Raw genomic sequence first — 25792 nt, forward strand, 5'->3', positions numbered from 1 at the left:
AACACATTTTATTGGTAGGGTCCATACAAATGAGCGTGTCAACAGTGGTCAAAGATAAGATAGAGGCAGTCCTTCAAGAGATAACACAGGGATAAAATGATGTTCAGAATACCAACTTCCAACAATATAAGCGCTGTGTTATCTCTGTGAGATACAACAAAAGATAACCACAACTTACAACAATGTTCAGAATACCACCCTGCTCTATGCACATGGGCAGGCGGCTATTTCTATCCCTTACCAGCTAGAGTACTTATGTTGTAGATGGTGGTAAGTGCAAAGTAACAGCACATAAATGTACACAAGCTTGTACTGTACCTGAAATAAAGAAGCAATTATTCAATAACAAATGAAATAAAATATAAGTTTAAGCATACTGAAATACATAATGTTACAATTATTTAGACATTTGATGACCAAAGAAAATATAATAGTTCAAACGTCATTGTAGTCACAGTTTGAACTGTGTAATCCAGCTGCTAACATTCATTTTGATATCAGAATCTGAAAACCTGATTATATATTGTTTAATGTTTTTATTTGATCATATTTTGTGTATGAAGTGTATTATATGGTTGTCTTGCAGCAATTGTACTCAAGTAGATCTCTAATCAAGTATTGCCTTATGTGTATGACTACCGGTATATATTATCTTCCAATTATAAACTCAATCCAGTGGTAATATTTAAAGTAATTCCAAAATATTGTTGGAAACCATTGATTTCAACAGCTCATAATCATACAGGAACATTTATTGTACACTTTGAGGTACGGTAAAGAGAATAATTTTGCTTTAGGTTAATTAATGCATATTGAATGGAAATTTTATTTATTGATGAAAGTCCAAACCTGAAAATGATAATGATTATAAATAGATCAATTTAAACAGCAACAGATAGGCTTATCTTATGTCTAGTGGTAGGTTATTCCAAAGCTGTGTAGCGATGCAACTGAAAGCGCAATCTTAAACGATGACACTATTTATTTGTTTACTCTTCAAAAGAGTGTAATTCATTTTGATTTCAAGATATGTTTGTCTGGGTTTTTTTTAGAATAACTTGATTCAATTCCAAATGAAATATGCTGCATTTTTTTTATTTGTCTGATTAATTGTAACTAGATCAGACTTTTTTTATATGTTGATGTTGTTTTAAATTCTCACTTCCTCTTTAAAAGAATTTTAACCATTTTACAGTGTAGAGTGTCCTTGACTGTAGCAAACTTGCAATAATGTAGAAGATGAATTGTACTCGATCATGATTTGTTTGCTTGCTTATTTTGCATGTTTTGTTTTTGTTTTTGTTTTTGTTTTTGGTCCACATCAAAACATCTTTAAATTCTCTACCCCCCCCCGCCCCCAAAGCCCCCCCCCCCCTCTTCAGTTGAATAATGTTTGGTACTTTTTGTAAAAGTGGGAGGGGCGGAGGAGGTGCTGGGTGGGCGTGGTAAATGTTTTTTCGCCAGTCTGTTTTATTACGTGCGCGCACATGTCGTGCGCATAGAATTATTCATCGGAGAGAGACTTGAGCGAGAGGGACTCCAAAGCCAAGGGCTCCAAAGACTCTAGAATTCCTTTATCCTACGACCCTTAATTTAAGAAACAAAAACAGTTGAGACAATGGCGTCCCAAATAGCAAGATGTATCAGACCAGGGACAATCAGTTGCATGCTTCGGTCTCCTAACCAGGTAAGAAAGACTATTATTATTTTCAATTCCTGTCTACGTGTAACAATGTTAAAGAAACATGGAAAGTTATTCGAAATGTCTTGAAAACCAATCCTAAACTACAGAGTATTACAAAACTCAACTGGAAGGATGGTCTTGTTGAAGACAAGAATTTTATATGTGAAGCATTTAATGAATATTTTTCTAACATTGGTGCTACTCTGTCTAGCTCCATACCTGATAAACAGGAAACCTATGGAAATTATTTAGCCAGTCCAAATGAAAAGACTTTATTTTTTGTTCCTGTAGTGAATTCTGAGGTTATAGATGTTGTAAGTGGCTTGAAAAGGAAAAGGAGCCCTGGATATGATGGTACAGTATAACTAATGATTTGATAAAAGAAGTAATTTCATTTGTAGTCGTACCTCTCACTCACATTTATAACTTGTTTTTAATGCATGGAAGTGTTTCTAAAAAATGAAAATAGCTAAAGTTGTGCCTATATATAAAAAGGGAACGGGTAATTATAGACCTATTTCTCTACTTACTGTCTTCTCCAAGATTTTGGAAAAACTTGTTTATATTAGATTGATAAAGTTTTTGTAGTTGTGTCAACTTTTCTCAAATTCTCAGTTTGGTTTTCGCGAGAAACACACAACTTCTCATGCTGTTTTATGTCTTTTAGACAAAATATCTTCGGCACTTGATAAACGCCTCCATACGGTTGGTATATATTTTGGATTATTCCAAAGCTTTTGATACGGTGAACCATCATATTTTGTTGCACAAGCTCTCTTATTATGGGCTATGTGGACCTTCACTCGAATGGTTTAGAAGTTATCGTAGTAACAGACAGCAATTTGTGCAGCTCGGCGAAATTTGTTCAGATATACCCGTCACGTGTGGAGTACCTCAAGGTTCCCTTTTGGGTCCCCTGCTTTTTATTTTATATGTAAATGATTTTCCAGACTTTTTCTTTTTTGCTATTTGCAGACGATACAAGTGTATTCTGTTCTCATAGAAACTTAAAATACTCTTTTAGAAACTGTAAATAGAGAGCTTTGTGTATTGACTAATCATGCAAATAAACTATCACTTAACTTATTAGAAACTAATATATGTTATTCAGAACGGCACAACCAATCGCCTTCTTTCCCTAATGATTTAATGAAAGGTAGAAGCTTCCGCGCTTCGCGCGGGAGGGGGGGAAACTGAAATCAGACGAGGATTATTTTCGAGAACGGTACAACGAATCGTCTTGTTTCTCTAATAATTAAATGAAAAGTCAAAGCTTCCGCGCTTCGCGCGGGAGGGGGGAAACTGAAATCAGACGAGGATTATTTTCGAGAACGGTACAACGAATCGTCTTCTTTCTGTAATAATGAAACGTCAAAGCTTCCGCGGTTCGCGCGGGAGGGGGAAACTGAATTCAAACGAGGATAAAGAGAGGATATTAGAGAAACAAGACGACGATTCGTTATAGTTCTCGACTCTTAATCCTCGTCTGAATTCAGGTTCTCCCCTCCCGCGCGAAGCGCGAAAGCTTTACGTTTCATTAAATTATTAGAAAAACAAGACGATTCGCTGTACAGTTCTCGAAAATAATCCTCGTCTGAATTTAGTTTTTACCCCTCCCTTTTACGTTTCATTAAATCATTAGAGAAACAAGACGATTCGCTGTTCAGTACTCTTAATCCTCATCTGAATTCAGGTCCCCCCCCCCCTCTCCCGCGCGAAGCGCGAAAACTTTTAAGTTTCATTAAATCATTAGAGAAATAAGACGATTTGTTGTACAGTTCTCGACTCTTTAAATAATCCTCGTCTGAATTCAGTTTATTTCTTCCCGCGCGAAAGGCGGATGCTTTTACGATTCATTAAATCATTAGAGAAAGAAGACGATTCGTTGTACATTTCTCGACTATTAATCCTCGTCTGAATTCAGATTCTCCCCTCCCGCGCAAAGCGCAGATGCTTTCAAGATTCATTCAATTATTAGAGAAAGAAGACGATGCGTTGTACCGTTTTCTACTTTTAATCCTTGTCTGAATTTCAAAGATGTTCTTCGTCAGCTCCTTTTCTTCCTTCGTCCTTTTTAGGCCAGCGATTTTGGGGGAACCGCCCCCCGCCCTTGGCTACGCGACTGCGGTCACATAAACACATTTTGATACCTTGTCCGACCTCTGAAGCTCATAATAATTACGGTCAGATAAGCATTCAGGGGCCCGCCATAGGGCCCCTGGTGGGTTTGAGGCAGTGGAGCCCCCGGAAGCTCAGGGGTGTTTAGATGAACATTTTTTTTGATACCTTATTATTTTGTGCCACTGGCAGGACACAATTTGGCGTGGGGTCCAGGGGCGGAGCCCTTCAAAATCAGGAGTTCGGGGCATTGAATTACCGTCAGATGAGCATCTAAGGGCCCGTCTTAGGGCCCTAGGTGGAATCCAGGGGGCAGAGCCCCTGGAAGCTTAGGGGTTTTAGGCATTTAATCACGGTCAGATGAGCATAGTTTGATGCCTCATTTTGACACTGGCAGTTGACTATTCTTTCTTTCTTGCTCTTTTTTTTTTATTTCTCTTTAATATACTTTTTCAAAAAAAGTGGGAGGGGGGGGGGGGGGCTCGAGGCTCCTAATCCCCGCCGTTCCTCGGGCCCTGACATGTAGGAATCTTAAGAATCATATTTCTTGCCTGGCTGTAAATTTAGGAATTCGTCATTTTCCAACAAATACATACAAAAGTATAATTTACTAAAAAGTCAGGAAATGATGTCATTTTAGCATTATTTGTAATCCACCGTTATGGAATTAGAAATAAACCACGTTTGAACTTGATTCCGCCAAGCCCCCCCCCCCCCTACCAGTACGCCAGTATCTCCTCTTTTCTTTTTTTATTTCCCTTTCCTTCCTTCTCTCTTATTTTTTTTTGACTGGGGGGGGGGGGCAACAGCCTGGAAGGCAAGGCCCTTTCGGCCCCCGATCTCCTTCTTCCCCCTTTTCTTTTCTTCTTCCTCTTCTTTCTTTCCCTTTCTCTCCTCTTTCCCTTTCCCTTCTTTTCCCTTCTTCTCTTTTTTTTTTTTTTTTTGCGGGGGGGGGGGGGGGGGGGGGGGGCAAGGCCCGCTCGCCCCCCTGGATCCGCGCCTGAATGCACCTCTTCTATTCAACTTTACCAGATACTTTTCAAATAAAATTTCGTTCTTGATAATTTGGTAGTTAACACAAATGCGATTTGACCAAACATATTTGACATAATTTCTTGCTTTGACATGTCAGTCAACCTGAGCTTAAGAGCATGAAGAATCCATGTATTACTGAATCCATCTCCTTGCATTTGCCACACATTTCCTAGCCCAGCATTCTTTAATGTATTCTCTACACATGACAACCATTTACATAATTGAGACTGGGAACCTCTTTCCATAAATAACTTTAAAAGATTATAGAATCTAAATGTATATTTACAATGATCTTCACTCTGTTATATCATACTTAGCTAGTTAAGTTATAAATATAGCAAGTTATAAATATGATACAGTAAATAATAGATGTAGACTTTGAAGGTGTGCGTGCAAAGACACCACGGTGGGATGATAATAATAGAATGTTAATCGTTTGTCTAGATAATCTTTATCAAGTAGGGGTACGTGGAAGGTCATCAGTCGAGTATCTAGATATCGGGGGGGGGGGGGGGGCTTTGAGAAGCCCTGCCCTATTGTTTCTACTACCATGACTACTACTACTACTGCTACTTCTACTACTATACTACTGCTATTAGCGTTAACAGGATTACCGAAACTCCATGGCCTTCAACCCCCCCCCCCCCCCCCAATATCCAGACCATTGACGACCCACATTCGACCATTCACGAATCCTGCACGACGTATTGTCGACCACAACTTCGATCTCTTATCGATCATTCCGATCTACATACAATCCCAACGCGATCCCTACTAGACCAAGACGTCCACACGATCTCTACACAATCTCGACCCGAGCAGATCGACCTGTTCGAACAGGGATCCAAGAGGACTCGTGAATTGAGTTGTTGCACAAAATATTATCGTCAGCTGATGGTACAGTACTCATTTTTTATCAGCGTTCAGTTCATCTCAGATACTCAAGAGATGTAAATCGAACAGTTACAGTTGTGGGCAGTGGCGGATCCAGGGGGTGGGGTGGGCCCGGGGCCGGGCCGCCCCCTGGCAACAAAAACAAAGAATGTGTGCTAAAGAAAGCAACAAAAAAGTCTTCCCCCCCCCCCCCCCAAGCCACTGAACGAAATATCTGACGACGTAATTTTCCCAATTTCCGCCCCCCCCCCCAATTTTTTTAAAAAAAATGGCTCATCTGACCGTGATTAAATGCCTTAAAACCCCTAAGCTTCCAGGTACTCTGCCCCCTGGATTTCACCAAGGGCCCAAAGTCAGGCACCTGGATGCTCATCTGACGGTAATTTAATGCTTAAAACCCCTGACGCCAATGAGTGGCCTGCCAGTATCACAAATAAGGTATCAAAATATGTTCATCTGACCGTAATTAAATGCCTAAAACCCCTGAGCTTTTGGGGGCTCCTTCCCCTGGGACCCGCGCCAATTCGTGACCTGCCGATGTCACAAATAAGTATAAAAATATGCTCACCTGACGATTATTTAATGTATAAAACCCCTGAGCTTCTGGAGGCTCCGCCCCTGGACCCAACACGAATTTATGTCCTGCCAGTGTCACAAATTAAGGTATTAAAATAAGCTCATCTGACCGTAATTTATGGCCACAAACCCCTGAGCTTCCGGGGCTCCGCCCCCTGGACCACACCCCAATTTGTGTCCTGCCAGTGTCACAAATAAGGTATCAAAATATGCTCATCTGACAGTAATTAAATGCCTATCCCCCTGAGCTTCTGGGGGCTCCACCCCTTGACACCCGCCGAGAAACGTTCAGCAGGGCCTGCATGTAAGAGTGGGGTGATGGGGATTTTTGGTCTACCCCCTCCCCCAAACGTTTTTGCCACTGCCGGTGTCACAATTACGTAGCAATATTTGGCTCGCATAATTTAAATTTTTTTTTTTTTTTTTTTTTTTTTCATTTTTTTTTTCATTTTTTATTGTTATTTTTGAAAAATTAACAGAGTAAAAGCAGCAATATAAAATATAATATCATCTTAAAACTACAAAACAGGCACGCACTCATGCACCCATAAACATACACACACACACACACACACACTCACATACTTTCCCAGAGGGCAAGTTACATTTCAAAAAGTCAATGAAGATGTTAATGACAACAGAGCTTTGCAAGACTACTCCTAAATTTCAGTTAAACTTGATAGACCATTTCTTAAAATGGACTTGTAACTTATTTTTCTTTTGGGCAATTTTATATTCTATTTTTTGTTTGAACTTTACCCCCCCCCCCCCAAGAAATCCTGGATCCGCGCCTGATTTAAGAGGCCGGTACTCGACTAGAAGAAGAAGAATCATCTATGCCAATGGAAAGACAATACAATTAGACTAGTGACAGCATTAGTTCAGATTTACCCACTTAAACATGGGGAAGGTGGGCAAATTTCATTTTCATTAAAGGGATCCCAATCCCCATTATTATTCATGTTATAAATAGTAGTAGCTCTACCTGAATATGTAGTGAATTACGGTCTCCATTCATGAGAATAAATGGCCACGTCCAAAGTATTTGGTATTTTTGTGTACCCCAATGTATGTTACTTGAAGTTTGAATGAAATGCTGAACATGATTAATACAAATGTATTTCATTCTTGAAACACTGTATTTCCCTATATCGAATCTATACTAGGGCCCTGTCTTATATAACCAGTTGCAATTAATCACAACTTAATCGCAACTATGTACATGGATAGGAGATGCAAACTCTTTTTAGGGGATTGCAAACTTGTGATTGATTAGAGAACTTGCGATTGATTTAGATCAATCGCACGTCTTTATAAGACGGGCCAGGGCTGTCAAATTTGATAATCGTTGATGGAGTGGGGAATATATGGGACAAAAGAATATATGTGTAGACTTAAATCTTGGCCTAAATTGAAGCTTTTCAGTTCTGTAAACTCAAGCTTGAATGGACATTGAGATGTATACTTGAGAGTTGAGACTTTGAGAGCAAATGGTGAAATAGACAAACAAATTTGCATACCGGTATGCTTCTTGTTCAGTGTTGAAAAAAGTTAGACTTTGTTCTACAATTTTGTTTTGGTTTGCACAATTTTTGTTATCAACCAGCTCATGTCAAATTTTAAGATTTTATAATTGGAGAACAATAGGGTTTAAATGCTGCTTGTAAGTGTCGGCTTGCATGGTGATGTAGATATACAGTAGGCTTGCGGGTGCACCATGTCTCGCCGATAGCACGTACACCCCACTCAGGAATTCGAAACTCTTCTAAGTCCGCAACCCGGAGACTCCAGCCCAGACGGACAGTCAGACGAACGAGCCGCCCATCCATGTCCACTCCCCTATGACTCAAGCCCACACGGTCACCTATTTTCCCCCGACGTCCGCACCCCGGTGACTTAAGCTCACGCACGCCAGCTATTCTCCACTCCTGACGACGGATACTCAATCTCATCCTCTCCAAGCGCTATAGTTCTCCTTAGAACTATAAGCTAAGAAAGATAACAAACAGTCCTTTTCAGGACTCCTCAATCCTCTCTCTCTCTCACATGGTGCACCCGCAAGCCTACTGTATAATAGGGTTTAAATTAATGCATAATTAAATTTATTAGAATTAAATGATGGTAAACAATAATATTAGTGTTCTGTGTTGATAAACTGCAGAGTTAAACCTGCCTCTTTCTTTCAAAATATTGATATTGAAGGTAATTGTTCCCTACCATTATCATATCTAAATAATATGACTGAGACATGTCTGGGAAAATTCAATCACTCACACACGCACACACGCAGTTTTTAGAATAAAAGAGTGGCAATAACATAATAAAGAATTAGGTGATTTACGGCTTCTACTTGCAGCAGAAGGAAAAATATGAAATAAATGAAATGGGGGGGGGGGGCAAAATTCCGTGTGTGTGCGTGTGTGTGTGTGTGTGTGTGTGAAGATATTCTACAAAATATGTGGAAGGTACATTATCTGCAGTGATTGTACAACCATTGTGCAAAACTCATGTATAGGTACATTACACGTTGTAACTTGTTACACATGTCGAATTGATAACAGCAGGTACTCCTCCATAATTATCATAACTTCCTTTATTATGTGATTAATATATAATGTTAAATTATTTGTTTCACTGATTTGATTTGATTTCTAATCATTTGTTGGGTCATTACCACTTCGAAATTATGATTTAGTACAGTTCAGAAAATCTATACTCAATTAGACTAATTAGACTCCTTAGTTTCATGTTTAAATTTTTCTCTAAAATCTACACTGTATTCATTACAGCTATCAGTGCGATGTTTATCAGGGACGTCACAGTGCTCCAGTAGCAACCCTTCAGATAAGTATGATAACTTGAAAGCAGTGAAGACACCTATGCTCCCTCCTGACAGCTATAAGGGCAAGAAAGTATTTGTGACGGGAGGAGGAACCGGACTGGGAAAGGCCATGACAAGAATGCTGTCTCAACTTGGAGCTGAGGTTGCTATTGTCAGCAGGTACATAGAGTAACTAAAGGATAATGCTAATATACTAACTTGCAACAAATGCTAGGGGATAGGACAGTTCTATTTTAGACCATCTTTAATGTGATCAAGCAATTGATTCCAGTTTGCATTTTTAGTGGAGGTTAATCAAACTGTTATTTTCAGGAAATGTTGGGAAAACTTAGCTGCCATATTGGGCAAGTTTAAAATAAATTTGTAGGCTATAATGCACTTTTGTTTAATGAGTCTCGTGTTGTAGTATGTACTCTTGTATGTATGTATTTTGTATTTTGTTATCAACTGAGTGAAAAAAAATTTGGATACAAGAAATTAGAATTACATCAGTAGCCAATCCAAGGGTGAAGGTGAAGGGAAGGGGGGGGGGGGGGGCACAGGGGGCATGTACCCTTTAACCATACTGCATCTGCTATACGTTTAATATTCACTAGAGATCCGCTCTCTCTCTCTCTCTGTGTCATGCCACAACAATCATAATAACATTGCGTTCAATAAATTTAGTCCTTGTGCAGAAGTCCTCTAATCACATTTTCCATTGATCAGGTTTTTTTTTAAAAATTCCATCCAATTGCAGATCTCCAGATGTTCTGAAGAGCACATCGGAAGAGATCTCAGGGGAGACCGGAAACCCTGTACATCCGATCCCAGCTAACATACGAGATCCTGAAGCTGTTAAATCCTCTGTAGATCAGTTTGTAGAGATCTGCGGAGGACTTCCAGATGTCGTCATCAACAATGCTGCCGCTAACTTTATATCTCCCTCGGAACGTCTTTCTCCCAATGCTTGGAGGACAATAGTTGATGTTGTTCTGAATGGTTCAATGTACGCCACCTTGGAGATCGGGAAGAGACTTATTGAGCAGCAAAAAGGTTTGCCAAAATACAAGAATATCTATTAATGATCCCTGTATAAACAGCTGATGAAACTGAATGTTGTTAGATGCATTTTGCAGGAAATAAACGATCAGGAGGAGTAATCATATGGAACAAGAAATTTTGAAACTTAATATGCACATTGCTTTTGCCATTTTCACGTCAAGAAACTCTTGTAAAGAAAATGAAAGAGAAAACAAATTTATTTGAACAAACTCATTTTACAAAATTTTCTGGTCTTACATTATTTGTTTGTATTTGAGTAAATCAACCTATAAATGTATGTTCCTGCATTGCTGAAATCAAAGGACTAATTTTGTCCTAATTAGAGTAACATCTTTTTATGAATCATTGTTTTGTTCAAGAGAGATACACAGTAGTTTATTAGAGTGATATTCAGTACAAGCTTTTTGTTTGTTTTGCTTTGTTTTGTTTTGTTTGTTTGTTGGTTAGTTTTTTTAAATTTTATTTATTTATTTATTTATTTATTTATTTATTTATTTATTTATTATTTATTTTTATTTTTTTTTGGGGGGGGGGGGGATTTAACTTTTTTTCCCCTCCCGTTGTATTTAAAAATTATACACAAACTATCAATAATCTGAACCCTTTTGTATATACATGTACAGTGTATGTACATGTTTGTTGAATAAAAATGCTACCAAATATATTTTTTTAGAATTAATATGTCAAAACAGAAAAATGGATCCAAGATTATACTTTATTTATTTTTCAGGTGCCAATTTCTTGACGATCAGCACCCCATATGCAGCCCTTGGATCTCCCTTTGTGACTCCCAGTGGTGCTGCTAAGAGTGGACTTGAGAATGTTACTAGGTAGGTCTATTGCTATATTAGTTATAGGTTTAAACAGGCATAACTGCAACACAGTAGTCTTGTTGGGATTGATTGGGGTTATGTGTGATACTGGTATGTTGACTGAATTAATTGCTGATGAAAATAAGTAAAGATTGAATATTCGGTTTTTGTAAATTTACACCCCATGTTTAATGTGTTATTTTGTCTGTTTCACCACCCCCCCCCCCCAAAAAAAAAGGAAAGAAAGGGAGACATGACACAAAGTATACCATATACAATTTTTTTATATTGTAATTTGATGAATACATATATTTTTAAGCATGCCATGATATGTTTTTACAGATTTTCAATTGTACAAATCATCGTGCAAATATGGACAAATATGGACCGAAAGTTTGTATATAGTTAATGCTTGGTTTATAGTTACTATTTAGTGAAAAGAGCAAAACATATTCAGCACAATTTAGTGAATCCACATAAACTGGCTAATTAGTTTTCTTCAAACTGATTTTGTGGATGACGAGTGAAATGTACTTGTATAAGCTGCCATCGCAGAACACATTACAGTTATCAATATATTTATTTTACTTTTCACATGTAGAAGTTTAGCTGTGGAATGGGGTCGCCATGGATTGAGATTCAATGGTATAGCACCAGGAGCAATCTACACAAAGGTCAGTTTCCATTTCCTGATTCATTTCTCCATTCTCCATTCACTATATTGAGTAAAGTAGGATTTGTTTACAGAGCTCCTTGAATGGACTGCAGTGGATTTTAGACTTGGCATGAAAGTTTTGTAGGTCATTTGCTTCTAGGGAATGCTTCAGTGTTTATGAATTACCAATCATCTCATGGACACTGTATGAATAGTAACAGTTAAAAAAAATGGAAATGTGGAAAATAAATCAATAATAGTAACAATAATAATAACAAATGTACCTCTTTAGATTTAAAAAATTGAATTTTCATTCACATGCAAGACAAAATAAGCTTACATACAATATGAGAAGCTTATTCACCAAGTACATGTGTTTAACTACATGTTCAGTCAAACCTGCTTTAGTGACCACCTGTCTACAAAGACCACATTTTTTGTTTCCCTTGAAAAGTGTTTCTCATTGGAGATGTACTACAGGAACCTGTCTACAAAGACCACTTTTTGTGATTCCCTTGGGCGGTCGCTGGACAGGTTTGACTGTATTTACTTTAATAATTTATACAGTTTTTAACCTTTACAAATAAAGAAATTAAAAAGATTTCTTAACAGCATATTTATTTTGATCCTGCAATCCGTGTAACACACTATGTTTTGCTGCTGCATTTTCCTTTAACTTTCGGTGGTTTCACTGCATCAGATGATAAAGAAGGTGCATGTATATTTGATGTTATATGGGCTATAAGTATAACAAAACATTAGTTACAGATTTGTCTTAATCATTCCCATGATTACAGGGAGCCTTCAGCAGACTGGATCCCTCAGGTAAGTTCCAGAAAATACTCACAGACTCCACCCCTACCGGTCGCATTGGAGAACAAGAGGAGATAGCCAACCTGGCTTGCTTTCTATGCAGTGATTATGCAAGCTGGTTTAATGGAGAGATTGTCATGTTTGATGGTGGCCAGACACTGCAGGCATCTGGAATGTTTAGTAGTTACCTCAAGGTAAGTTATCAATTTTACCACCTTCATTACCTACCAATGGTTTCTTTTCTTAAACACATCGTATGAAATGTATTGATGTTGGTAAAGAACACCAATCAATCATTGGTAGAAATGATTCAGAATATAACTGATAGCAGATTATTGTTTTGGGCAGGGGTACCACACAGGTGTGTCATGGGGGGGGGGGGGTGAGTGAATATAAACGTGCCGGGTAAAATCATTCATTATTATTATCATTTAAAATAAATGTTATTTCATGGACTGCTACATTCAAAAAGTTGAATAATTAAAACCTTAAAAGGGTGTTGCAGTGATTTGCACAGCGTATATCTAAAAACTTGTAAAGGGCCAAAATGTAAAAAAAATTGTAATTGAAAACTTTCCTATAAGTATGATGGCAAAATATTCATTATCAGCAAAATTAGCAAGTTTTCTTTTTCAAATTTGAATTTTGCAACTGACAGTATTTTATTCACCCAATTTTTCGTGTACACAAAGAGGACTTTAATTTTTTCATGGAGAGAAAACCACAGAGGCTATTGATCTAAAATTGTGCACATACTTTCATAAACCCATCTTGCTGCTAAAGATAAAATTGTGAGACAAGTTTTTGAGGGCTTGGCAAATCCTTGATAAGGGATTTAAGGTACATGTTTGTTTGTTTTACAGGTACTTATTCACGATGTAAAATAATTATTTACAGATAATAATATTAAGTTGGTTACATCGAGATATAATACATAGTAGAAACAGTACATAAACAAAAGATGTTTAAAGTGCAACGTCCCTAAGATAACATAGCTGATAATTATTAGGTTTAGATAGAACATGGCTTAATGTGACATGCTTTCTGTGTAACACAATGCTTATCATGAATAAATGTTATTGTTTATGTTTCAGCTTTCCAAGGACCAATGGGATCAGGCAGAATCAATGATCAGGGGAACCAAGGGCTCTTAATGACAACTATCACATGACAGCCATATACGTATCACACGACCAGCCTAAATACTGCCAAAGGAATTTCATCGGATCAGTTATAAAAGATGACATATAATTTCGAGGGGTCAGTGACACAAAGACGTAACTCCGTAACCGCATGACTGTCACATGACTCTCACATGATACCGCATGACTGTCACATGACTGTCACATGATTGAATATAATGACTGTCTGACTGTAATCAGTATGAATGGAATGCCATGAAATTGTGGATAATGCTCAGAATATCAATCTTGTTGCCTTTCTCTGGATGATGATATCATGGTGTCAAACATGAATTATGTGCTTTTTTCAATTTTAAAAGAATATTCTGAATCATAATTATAAAAGCATATGAAATATCAGAATGAAGTAATTTCATTTTGCATTTAATAGATGATGCCATTTCATGGTGTTGAATAATGAGAATTTAATTAGATATGACATGGCAAGAAATATTATAATTTCAATTGCGAATGGCTTTGCTTACCTAAGGGAATTTCTTTTAAAAAGATAACTTCAGCCAAGCAATTACTAGATGCATTTTGCGAAAAGCTAACAACGCTCTGAAATATTCTTTTGCAGAAGCCTTAAAGGCAGAAGTGTTTATTAGTTATTACGGGGTTATTACATGATTTGAAATTAAATTAATGTTTATTGTGAAAGCTGATGAGTTCCGGATAATGGAATTAATTTGAGAGAAGAAAAAGCTCAGTAATTGATTATCATACAACAGATATGTTTCTAGACCAACAAATCAATAGCAAACTGATGAAACTGCATGGTCAGAAATAACATTCCCCAAACTATTACCTGATACCCTGCTCTATGCACATGGGCAGGCGGCTATTTCGATCCCTTACCAGCTAGACTACTTATGTTGTAGATGTTGGTAAGTGCAAAGTAACAGCTCATACATGTACATACGCTTGTACTGTACCTGAAATAAAGAAGCAATTATTCAATAACAAATGAAATAAAATATAAGTATGTAACAATATGCTGAAATACAAAATGTACCAATTATTCAGATGTTTGATAACCAAAGAAAATATAATTGTTCAAACATCATTGTCGTCACAGTTCAAACCAGGCAATCCAGCAGCTAACAAGTAAAATTCATTTTGATATCAGAATCTGAAAACCTGATACATTGTTTAATGTTTTTATTCAATCATATTTTGTGTATGAAGTGTGTTATATGGTTGTCTTGCAAAAATTATATTCAAGTAGATCTCTAATCGGGCGTTGCCTAATTATGTATGACTATATGCAACTGAAAGCCCAATCTCCAAGAGTTACTTTTGTTTTTGTGTGAGGTAGCTCTAGGAGCTTTTCCTGTGTACTTCATAAGTTACATGCATATGGGTGCGATTCTAAAGATAATAATTCAGACAAATAATTTGGGTCTTGGCCATTCAGTGCTTTGTAAACAAGAAAATGTATCTTAAAGTGGGACATCACTACTTATAGCTACTTGCGCCCTCTATGTAGCAAACAATGCCTAAGCGGTACCTGTTGGTCTCCCATGATCCCCCTTTCCTGTTATTTGAGAGCTGATTTGATGAGATAACCACCTGTCAGTGACCTTGCAGCGAGGTCTAATCCCTCCTGGCCAAACTGCAGACAGGCTTTATATATGATAAAAAGGATCATATTTCAAATACCGGTAATGACTGTATTCATGATCTTTCAAGTAGGCACAGAACTGGAGATTCAAAGGTCATGGCTTTGAGTCTCACCATGGCACTGTCCTTGAGGTATTTTTTCCACATTGCTTCTCTCCACCCATGGGTACCTGGTAAGATTCTTATATAACTCTGGTTGGGTAAGCATCTGTAGAATGACAACTGTTTGAATTGAATTGAATTGAAATGCATGGAGTGGAGAGAGTAAAATCTTTAATTGAACCAGGGTAATATAGGTGCAGGGTATCTTTGATCTGTTACTTGTCACCTATTTTAAATTTAAAAAACAACAACATATTTGTTAACAGTTATTATACTGTTTTTATCTTCATTTATTTGTCATGCTTTGTCTTCAACTGAAATAAAATACACAAATTATTTTGTTAAAAGAGTATAATTTATTTTGATTTCAAGATATGTTTGTCCCAAGTTTTTTGGAATAAATTTGATTCGATTCCAAATGAAATATGCTTTATTTCTTATTTGTCTGTTTAATTTTAGATCATACTTTTTTTCCTTTATTGATGTTTTAAATTCTCATCCCTCTTTAAAAAGAAACCATTTTACTAGCTATAGAGTATATCCTTCAGATGTACTCGATGTTGATTTGTTTGTTTCTTAGCTTGCTTATTTTGCATGTTTTTGTTTTTTTCCAACATCGAAACATCTTTAAATTCTCTGTTCTCACACCCCCCCCCCCCCTCCCTCCCTCTCTGTCTACTTACTTTTTGTAAAAGTGGGAGGAGCGGAGCTCGGAGGTGCTGGGTGGGCGTCATAAGTGCGCGTGCGCATGGAATTATCCTTCAAGAGCGAGAGTCCAGAGACTCTAGAATTCTTTTATCCTACGACCCTTAATTTAAGAAATAAAAACATTGGAGACAATGGCGTTCAACATAGCAAGGTGTATCGCATCAGGGAAAAGCAGCTGCATCTTTCCGTCTCCTAACCAGGTAACTAATATAAGGTAGACAATTACAACAAGTAACTTTTTTGTTGCATTCATTTTGTCATTACATGCATGCAATGCTTGCTTGCTCAACTCTGACTGACCAGCGTAAAGCACGCTAGCGTATTTCCCAGCAGTTAGGGCAGGGAAGTCATTCAAGTTATGTAGACCTAGCTAGGTCACTTTAGCTTTAGCTGTTTCGTAGAGCCGAGTAGATCTAATCTAGTTTTGATTAGAAATGTGTGAGCATGTGTTACAGTGGCCTAGTGACGTGTCGTGACTTTTATAAGTTTTGGCGCTTGTTCAAAAACCTATTCAAAGTTTGACCCGTAACTCTGGCGTAGAGATAGATCTAGATCTAGATCTACCTCACTAAAACATAGATTTACCCAAAATGAAGTAAATACATCTATTCATTAAATGTCCAAATAAAGAACATGAGTTAAAAGCCGTTATGATTATTACCTGTTTCGAGTCAGTTTTCTTGTTATTTTTGGAGTATTTTTTGGATAAATGTTGATATTAGTAATAGCCTATTTTTCATAGGTTTCACGGCAAACCGCTGATCTATTGGGCATTAACTTGCCGCTAATAAGACTCCTGCCACCACGCCCTTCCTCCCGCTCTCCCGCAATCTCCCAGTTTATGAAAAAACCTCCCGCCAGACGTGTAAAATGAACCAGCGTACTCGTATCGCATGGATTTTTTTTGCTCAACTGGGGGGGGGGGGGGGGGGGGGGGGGGGTAGTGAGCACTTTGATTTTTTAATTTTGTTTTCTTACCCAACATCCCCCCTTCCTTGTTGAGCCAATCAAAAATCGCATATGGTACAATCTCCCTCGAAGCAGTTCCCCAAAGTTGACAGCCCTGCTTAATACAAAAGATACAAGATAATTCATAAACAAATTTTGAACATGAAATGAGGAACTACATAAATAAAGCCCTTAGGTATTCATAGCATATAATGTAAAGCAAATATAAACAAAAACAAAAACAACATTAATACAACAGAAACAAAAAAACCTATAACGCAAATATAAACAAAAGATAAATAACCATACATATTTCAGATAAAGAAACTGCTTCAACCTTTTTTTTAAAGGAATTTGAAGGAATTTGAAGGACTTGCATTCAGAAACATCTTTGGGGATGGAGTTCCAAATCACAGGGAAATCATGTTGTTAGAAAATAGCATTACTATTAGTAGGGTGTCTGATCGCTCGCCGTTTTGTGTGCTAAAATCCTTCATATAGTCCATAGAGATTAATGCATGCATCCCTATGCAGTCTACGTGCATTGGGTGCTCATGCAAAATTGCATGGTCAATGTTTTTATTACCAAATTGAGATTCAAATCTTTATGGCTCGTGATTCTGAAGGTGAAACAATAATTGAGGTGTCATATGAAGGAGCAGGTTTTTCTCCATGCACACAATAAAAAGCTAGTAGAGAGCAGCCGCTTGTAGCTCGTGCGGCAATTGTTACAGGGGGCGATTTGAAACCATTTCCTGTTTTGAAGTCGCCCCCGTAATCTGATTTTTTTGATTTTGGGTGCTCCTTTTGGTATTTACGGCCGGGCGGCCGCCCCCTTGTATCTTTTCCCTGCGATCTACTGAGGCTTCTGCAACATACAGCACCACCATTTTTACTTGCACCATCAAACTTTTTACTTATTGAATATTAAGAAGGACAGTTTTGCAGCACACGTCACAAAATCATTGCACAAAGTACAAAGATACTCTATTTAAGAGGCCGGTACTCGACAAGAAGAAGAGGAAGAAGAAGAATCTATGCCTACGGAAAGACAAGACAAGACTAGTAGTGACAGCAAGGGTTCAGATTTACCCACTTAAACATGGGGAAGGTGGGCAAATTTCATTTTTATTACCGTAAAGGACCCCAATACCCATTATTATTTATGTTATAGTAGTAGCTGTACCTGAATATATAGTGAATAGGGTCTCCATTCATGAGATTAAATGGCCATGTCCAAGGTATTTGGTCTTTTTGTTCACCCCCTATTATGTTACACTAAGTTTTAATGAAATGCTGAACATGATTGATATAAACATGTATTTTATTCTTGGTATTTCCTCAGATCCAATCTTTACCAGAGCCCTGTCTTAAATAACCAGTTGCAATTAATCACAACTTAATTATTGCAACTACATGTACACTGTATGTACATGTACATGTATATATGATATAGGGGATTGCGATTGATTCAGATCAATTGCACATCTTTATAGGGGATTGCAAACTTGCGATTGATCTAAAGCACGTCTTTATAAGATGATGGTGCCCATGCAGGGCTGTCAAATATGATAATCTTTGATGGAATGGGGAACATATGGTACAAAAGAATATTCGTGTAGACTTAAATCAGTTCTGTAAGCTCGAGCTTGAATGGACATTGAGAAGTATGCTTGAGAGCAAATGGGTGAAAAAGACAATGACAAACAAATAATTAAATTTGCATATACGCTTCTTGTTCATTGTTGAAAAAAGTTAGACTTTGCTCTACAAAAGTTTGTTGATTTGCACAATTTTTGTTAACAACCAGGTCTTGTCAAATTTGGAGAATAATCAGGTTCAAATTGATGCAAAATTACCTTTATTAGAATTAAATGACAGGGAAACAATAATATTAGTGTTCTGTGTTGATAAAGTGCAAAGTTAGACCTGCCTCTTTCTTTCAAAATATTGACATTGAAGGTTGATCCCTACCATATCACACCATGTCTGTGAAAACTCAATCAAACATGCACTGAGTTTTGTTTAAATAAAAGAGTGGCAATAACATAATAAAGAATGAGGTGATTTTAGACTTCTACTTGCAGCGGAAGGAATAATATGAAATAAAATAAATAGGGGGAGCAAAATGCCCTGTGTGTGTGTGTGTATGAAAGAATTCTACAAGATATATGGAAGTTACATACTACATGTTCTTGTGCAGTGATTGTGCCACAATTGTGCAAAACTCATGTTACAAGCTCTCCTGCTTTGTAACAAAATTTAAATTTAAGGAAGAATTAAAAGGTACATTGGAAGTTATTCCACATCATGTCAAATAGCCTACAGCAGGTACTCCTCCATATCATAACTTCCTTTATTACTACATTTTTCTCTTTAAAAATAATATCTACACTGTATTCATTACAGCTATCAGTGCGCTGTTTATCAGGGACGTCACAGTGCTCCAGTAGCAACCCTTCAGATAAGTATGATAACTTGAAAGCAGTGAAGACACCAATGCTCCCTCCTGACACCTATAAAGGCAAGAAAGTATTCGTGACGGGAGGAGGAACAGGACTGGGAAAGGCCATGACAAGAATGCTGTCTCAACTTGGAGCTGAGGTTGCCATTGTCAGCAGGTACAGTACATAGAGTGACTGGAGGCTTGCACTGATATAATAAACATACTTGCAACAAGTGCTAGTAGATAGGACAAATTTATTTTAGACCATCTTTAATGTGATCAAGCAAGTTAGTTCAGTTTGCATTCTTAGTGGAGGCTAATCAGACTGTTAACTTAGCTACCATATTGGGCAAGTTTAAGATAAATTTGTAGGCTATAATGCACTATTTTTTTCAATGAGTCCCATGTTGTAGTATGTACTCTTTCTATTTTGTTGTGTTATCAACTGAGTGAAGGGAATTTTGGATACAAGAATGTCATCAGTAGCCAATCCAAGGGTGAAGAATGGGTGAGGGGGGGGGGGGGCACATGGGACATGTATACCCTTCAACCATACTGCATCTGCTATCGACGTTTACTATTCACCAGAGATCTGCTCTCGCTCTGTCATGCCACCACAATTATAATAACATTACGCTTACACAACTTAAGTCCTTGTGCAGAAGTCCTCTAGATCACATTTTCCATTGATCAGGTTTTCCATTGATCAGGTTTTAAAAATTCCATCCAATTGCAGATCTCCAGATGTTCTGAAGAGCACATCGGAAGAGATCTCAGCGGAGACCGGAAATCCTGTCCATCCGATCCCAGCTAACATACGAGATCCTGATGCTGTTAAATCCTCTGTAGATCAGTTTGTAGAGATCTGCGGAGGACTTCCAGATGTCGTCATCAACAATGCTGCCGCTAACTTTATATCTCCGTCAGAACGTCTTTCTCCCAATGCTTGGAAGACAATAGTTGATGTTGTTCTGAATGGTACAATGTACACCACCTTGGAGATCGGGAAGAGACTTGTTGAGCAGCAAAAAGGTTTGCCAAAATAAAAGAATATCTATTTATTACATTAAAGTAACGATCCCCTGTTTAAACAGTTGATACAACTGAATGTTGTTTGTTGCAGGAAGTCAAGAACCAACAGCACCAATCATATGGAACGAGAAAGTTTGGAACTTATGCACATTGCTTTTTCCATTTTGGGGGCAAGAAACTCTTGTAAAGAAAATGAAATAGAAAAATAATTATATTTGTACAAACTTATTTTACAGAAGTTTCTGGTCTTACAATATTAGTTTGTATTTGAGTAAACCAAACTATAAACGTTTGCTCCTGCATTGCTGGATTTCAAAGGAATAATTTTGTCCCAATCAGAGTAAACATCATTTTTTATTTTTAAAATGTAGTTTAATATCAAGAAAGATATTTAATAAGATTTTTTTTTTGTGGGGGGGGGGGGGGGGGGGGAGGGGGGGAAGTAAACTAAACTCTATTTTCCCCTCTGTATTTTTAAATTATACAAAAACTATCTTCCTTAGAAGTTAGAACCCTTTTGTAGTTATGTCCATATAAAAAATGCAACCAAAAATATTTTTCTTTGAAGAATGAATATGTCATAACAGAAAATTATTCAAGATTGTACTTTATTTATTTTTCAGGTGCCAATTTCTTGACGATCAGCACCACATATGCAGCCCTTGGATCTCCCTTTGTGACTCCCAGTGCTGCTGCTAAGAGTGGACTTGAGAATGTTACTAGGTTAGTCTATTGCTACATTAGTTATAAGCTTAAAACAGGCATAACTGCAATAGGTATAATTGTTGGGATATATATGGGCAATATGTATGGTATTCAATTTCAATTTATTGTCCAATATAAGAAATTTGTTTTCCTCACAATTTACTAACGTACAAAGAACCAAAATAAGTTTACATACACAATATATCATATACTATATATAAATTTTCATTTTTGTTTTAGTTTTTAGCACCAATAAGGCATTTCCTTCCTTTCTAGCTGCCTCCTCATTCACATAAATGTTTTTGTCCAGATCACCTTATTTTGTACTATTATCTTATGTAATGTTTGTTTATTTTGAATATATATCTTGTGATTTTGTATGTTATTGTATCTGAATGTTTTTTATGATGAATGGAATAAACTTGATTATATTATTTTATCTTACTTTGACATAGAAATTCTTCAGAATGTTGCTATACAGAAATTTTCTTACGTTATTATAAAACAAAATAAGTGAATTATTTTCAAACGTTGAGTGAATTACTGATGAATAGAAACACTATACTTACCGGTATCTCTTTGTAAAAAATGTATACCAGTAACTCATGCTTAAAAAGTTGTTTACCAACTGGCTATACTTTCTATGAACCGATTCTGTGAATGTGAAAAAGAATTCCATGTGCAATTATTAAAGCTGCCATAGTCATATACAGTACAGTTATAATATCATGAATGTATATACTTTGTTTTTCACATGTAGAAGTTTAGCTGTGGAATGGGGTCGCCATGGAATGAGATTCAATTGTATAGCACCAGGAGGAATCTACACAAAGGTCAGTTTCAAGTCTTGATTCATTTATTCATTCATTTCTCCATTCTCCATTCACTATCTTGAGTAAATGAAGATTCGTTTACAGAGGTCCTTGAATGGACCACAGTGGACTTTGGACTTGGCATGAAAGTTTTCTAGGTCACTTGCTTTTAGGGACTGCCTTAGTGTTTACTCATCATCTCATGGACACTGTATGAATAGTAAAAGGAAAAGTAGAAGTTTTTTTGTGTAATGGAAATGTGGAAAATAAATCAATAGTAATAACAATAATTGAATATGTGACTCTTTATATTTCGAAAATGAATTTTCATTCACATGCAAGATATATTATGCTTACATACATTAGCATATTCACCAAGTACATTTGTTTAACTACATGTACAGTCAAACCTGCTTTAGTGACCACCTGTCTACAACGATCACATTGTTTGCTTTCCTTGAAAATGGTTTCTCATTGAAACATGTACTAAAAGAACCTGTCTACAAAGAACACTTTTTGTGATTCCCTTGGGCGGTTGCTAGGCAGGTTTGACTGTTTGTACTTTAATAGTTTATACAGTTTTGAATCTTTATATAAAAAATATTTAAAATATTTTGTAACAGCAGATTTCTTTCGCTCCTGCAATCCATGTACACACTGGCCCAAATTCACAAAGGAGGTTTGTAGACAATTCTCCTTCGCGAATTTGGCCCCCCCTCAACATTTTTCAAATAGCCCAGTGCAGTAAGGGTTAACTTGTGGCGGTTTTACTGTATCAGTTGATAAAGAGGACAGATGAAGCATGCATATTCAATGCCTTATGGCCTGTTACAAACATCTAGTTACAGATTTTGTATTTATCATTCCTATGATTACAGGGAGCCTTCAGCAGACTGGACCCCACAGGTCAGTTCCAGGACAAACTCACAGAGTCCACCCCTACCGGTCGGATGGGAGACCAAGAAGAGATAGCCAACCTGGCTTGCTATCTATGCAGTGATTATGCAAGCTGGTTTAATGGAGAGATTTTCATGTTTGATGGTGGCCAGACGCTGCAGGCATCAGGAATGTTTAGTGGTTACCTCGAAGTAAGTTATCAATTTTACCACCTTCATTGGTAGAAATAAACCAAAGTTAAAGAATATAACTGGTAGCAGATTATTGTTCTGGGCAGGGTTATCACACAGGCGTGTCATGGGGGTCGTTAAGTGAATATAAAGGTGCCAGGTAAAATCATTCATTATTATTATAATTTCAAATAAATGTAACTTCATGGACTGCTACTTTAAAAAAGAATAATTAAAACCTTTAAAGGGTGTCGCAGTGATTTTCACGGCGCATATCTCAAAACTTATAAAAGGGCCAAAATGTAAAAAATTGTAATTGTAAACTTTCCTATAAGTATGGTGGCAAAATATTCATTATCAGCAAAATTAGTCAGTTTTCTTTTCAAAATTTGAATTTTGCAACTGACAGTGTTTTATTCACCCCATTTTTTGTGTACAAAAAGAGGACTTTAATTTATTTATAGATAGAAAACCAGAGGCTATTGATCTAAAGTTGTGCACATACTTTCATAATCTCATCTTGCTGCTATAGTTACAATTGTGAGACAATTTTGTTGAGGGCTTGGTAAATCCCTGATAGGGGCTTTAAAGGGACATGTGACATGCTTTCTGTATAAAACAGTGCTAATCATGAATAACTATTACTGTTTATGTTTCAGCTTTCCAAGGACCAATGGGATCTGGCAGAATCATTGATCAGGGGAACCAAGGGCTCTTAATGACAACCACCACATGACAGTCATGACAGCCTTAATACTGCCAAAGGACTTTTATCAGATCAGTCATCAAAGATGACATATAATTATTAAAAATGGTATTTTCCTTTATATTAAATTATGATTAGATTCATAATTCCTTCCATAATGGTCAAAGGCTTAAAATCTTACAGAGAATCTAAAAGAGTGAAATAATTGTATTTCTTTATATGCACGATATGAGGATGAACAGATGTATGATGACGAAATACAATTGAAACTTGTTATAAAAATTACAGTGGTACCATAAAAATTACCTTCTTATATCAGGTATCTCATTTCATCAAAGCTTTTTAAAAATGGGTATCCATTGTTCAATTAACTTAATCATAAACCAATCATTAGAGGCCATTAGTCAAAACTGGAGACCGGCATCTGAGAGCAAGACTTTGCCTTTGTGCGGGCCTTTCCGCTTTTCCCTCAGCCAAACATATGTTTTCAGTGCTGAGTTGAGAGCAAAAATATAACTACAATGTAGTTCTTATTAATTGTATGTAATTGTATAATTTGTTTTTATTAATTAAAATGAAATTGGTGCAATGTGATCACAAAAAGTGATAGGGAAGGGTCAGCAAACCTCAGGGATTTGAAAATAGTGAACTTTGTAACTAGTGATTTAATTATCCATTAACTCGAGGAGTTGCAGATCAAATGAGTCAAAAGGCCAGTCTTTGATATACAAGCGACCTCTAATACAGATGGATGTACCAATGCTGTATTTAAAAAATTCTGTCTAAAATTATGGACCAAAGATATTGAAGTTGTGAGTATACATGTACAGTGTATGTAATAAAGTGCTTGGATCAGGCAAATGAGAAAATCTTTCAATTAGCATGCGATTGTTTGTTTTGTATTTTTACTTAATTGTCCAAACTGTGAAAAGTGATCTTCATGCTCTCTATTACAACTCGGTGAGAACAGAGTCTTCAATGGGGATTTCTTCTCCAAAATAGCTGATTAATTTATATAGGATTTGTTTTGAAATTACATTTACCTTTTGAAATTTTGGGACATGTATAGAAGTTATTCTGAAAGCTTGGTGAAATTAAAGAAGAAGAATTGTGTATTTTTATGGTTTTTAAACCAACAGCATCATAGCAGATAACACTAAATCTTGCTGCATATCTGCACTGCTTTGTAATAAAGTTAAAAATACATTAAAATACTGCTCAATAAGCTTTACATGACAAATAAAAGAAAGAAACCAAGTAGATACAAAGTTATTGTTATAAAGTAATATACACATTACTTTTTTTAAAGAGAAACTGGAGTATTGGATCTTTTAAAATTGTATAATTACTTTCATAAGGCCAAAACAAAAAGATGTTGTATTGCCCTTTGCGGCTGACCAAAATTTTTTTTTTTAAATTTCTTTTTTAAAACCGTTTTTTAAAGAAAAAAAAATATTAAAGCATTCAAAACTGAGAAATATCAGCCTAAAGAGGGAGAAGAAAAAAAAAGTTTAAAAAAAGAAAAATTCTGACCGACCGACTCGTGTTTTGGCACCTAAAGGGCAATACAACATCTTTTTTTAAAGGCCAAATACCACACACGATCAAATGTAACATTTTAAAATGAAGAACAAGCACATGTGACCCAACTTTGTTGTTAAATCACTTTTGATGAAGCTATTGAACAAACGATGAATGTAAATATAAAAATAATGTAACATGTGTTTCATACAGGAATATATACAAGTGCATGGAATTAAGTAGAAAAGATGGCATTTATATGAATACAACAAACAATAATACAAGACTGGTGCACTTCATTTCAAAATTATGTTACACGAAAATTAGATGTTAAAGTTTGTAGCCGCACTTACAATATGAATATGTATTATTTTTTATGTAAGCATCAACCATATTTTTACTTTGCATTTTCGATTATGTAATTTCTCAAGTTTCTTCTAAAACTATTTTGGCTACATATTTAAATAG

At 36.5% G+C, this 25792-nt stretch overlaps 2 protein-coding genes across 2 annotated transcripts; both read left to right on the forward strand.

Annotated features, from left to right (window-relative positions):
* The first annotated feature begins 1437 nt into the window (after window positions 1–1437).
* On the forward strand, window positions 1438–13630 carry LOC763456 (2,4-dienoyl-CoA reductase, mitochondrial-like). Its single transcript, XM_030975285.1, has 7 exons — window positions 1438–1687; window positions 9097–9308; window positions 9889–10184; window positions 10924–11023; window positions 11607–11679; window positions 12458–12667; window positions 13568–13630. Exons 1-7 carry the CDS (start codon window positions 1619–1621, stop codon window positions 13625–13627), a joined length of 1020 nt encoding a protein of 339 aa, XP_030831145.1. The 5' UTR covers window positions 1438–1618; the 3' UTR covers window positions 13628–13630.
* A 2490-nt stretch (window positions 13631–16120) lies between these two features.
* LOC588523 (2,4-dienoyl-CoA reductase, mitochondrial) lies at window positions 16121–24680 on the forward strand. Its single transcript, XM_788203.5, has 7 exons — window positions 16121–16287; window positions 19445–19656; window positions 20218–20513; window positions 21137–21236; window positions 21979–22051; window positions 22909–23118; window positions 23757–24680. The coding sequence occupies exons 1-7, from the start codon at window positions 16219–16221 to the stop codon at window positions 23814–23816; spliced, it is 1020 nt and encodes a 339-aa protein (XP_793296.1). The 5' UTR covers window positions 16121–16218; the 3' UTR covers window positions 23817–24680.
* The last annotated feature ends 1112 nt before the right edge of the window (window positions 24681–25792 follow it).

The sequence above is a fragment of the Strongylocentrotus purpuratus genome, unplaced genomic scaffold, assembly GCF_000002235.5.
Source record: "Strongylocentrotus purpuratus isolate Spur 01 unplaced genomic scaffold, Spur_5.0 spur5_scaffold_8, whole genome shotgun sequence".
NCBI lineage: Eukaryota > Metazoa > Echinodermata > Echinoidea > Camarodonta > Strongylocentrotidae > Strongylocentrotus > Strongylocentrotus purpuratus.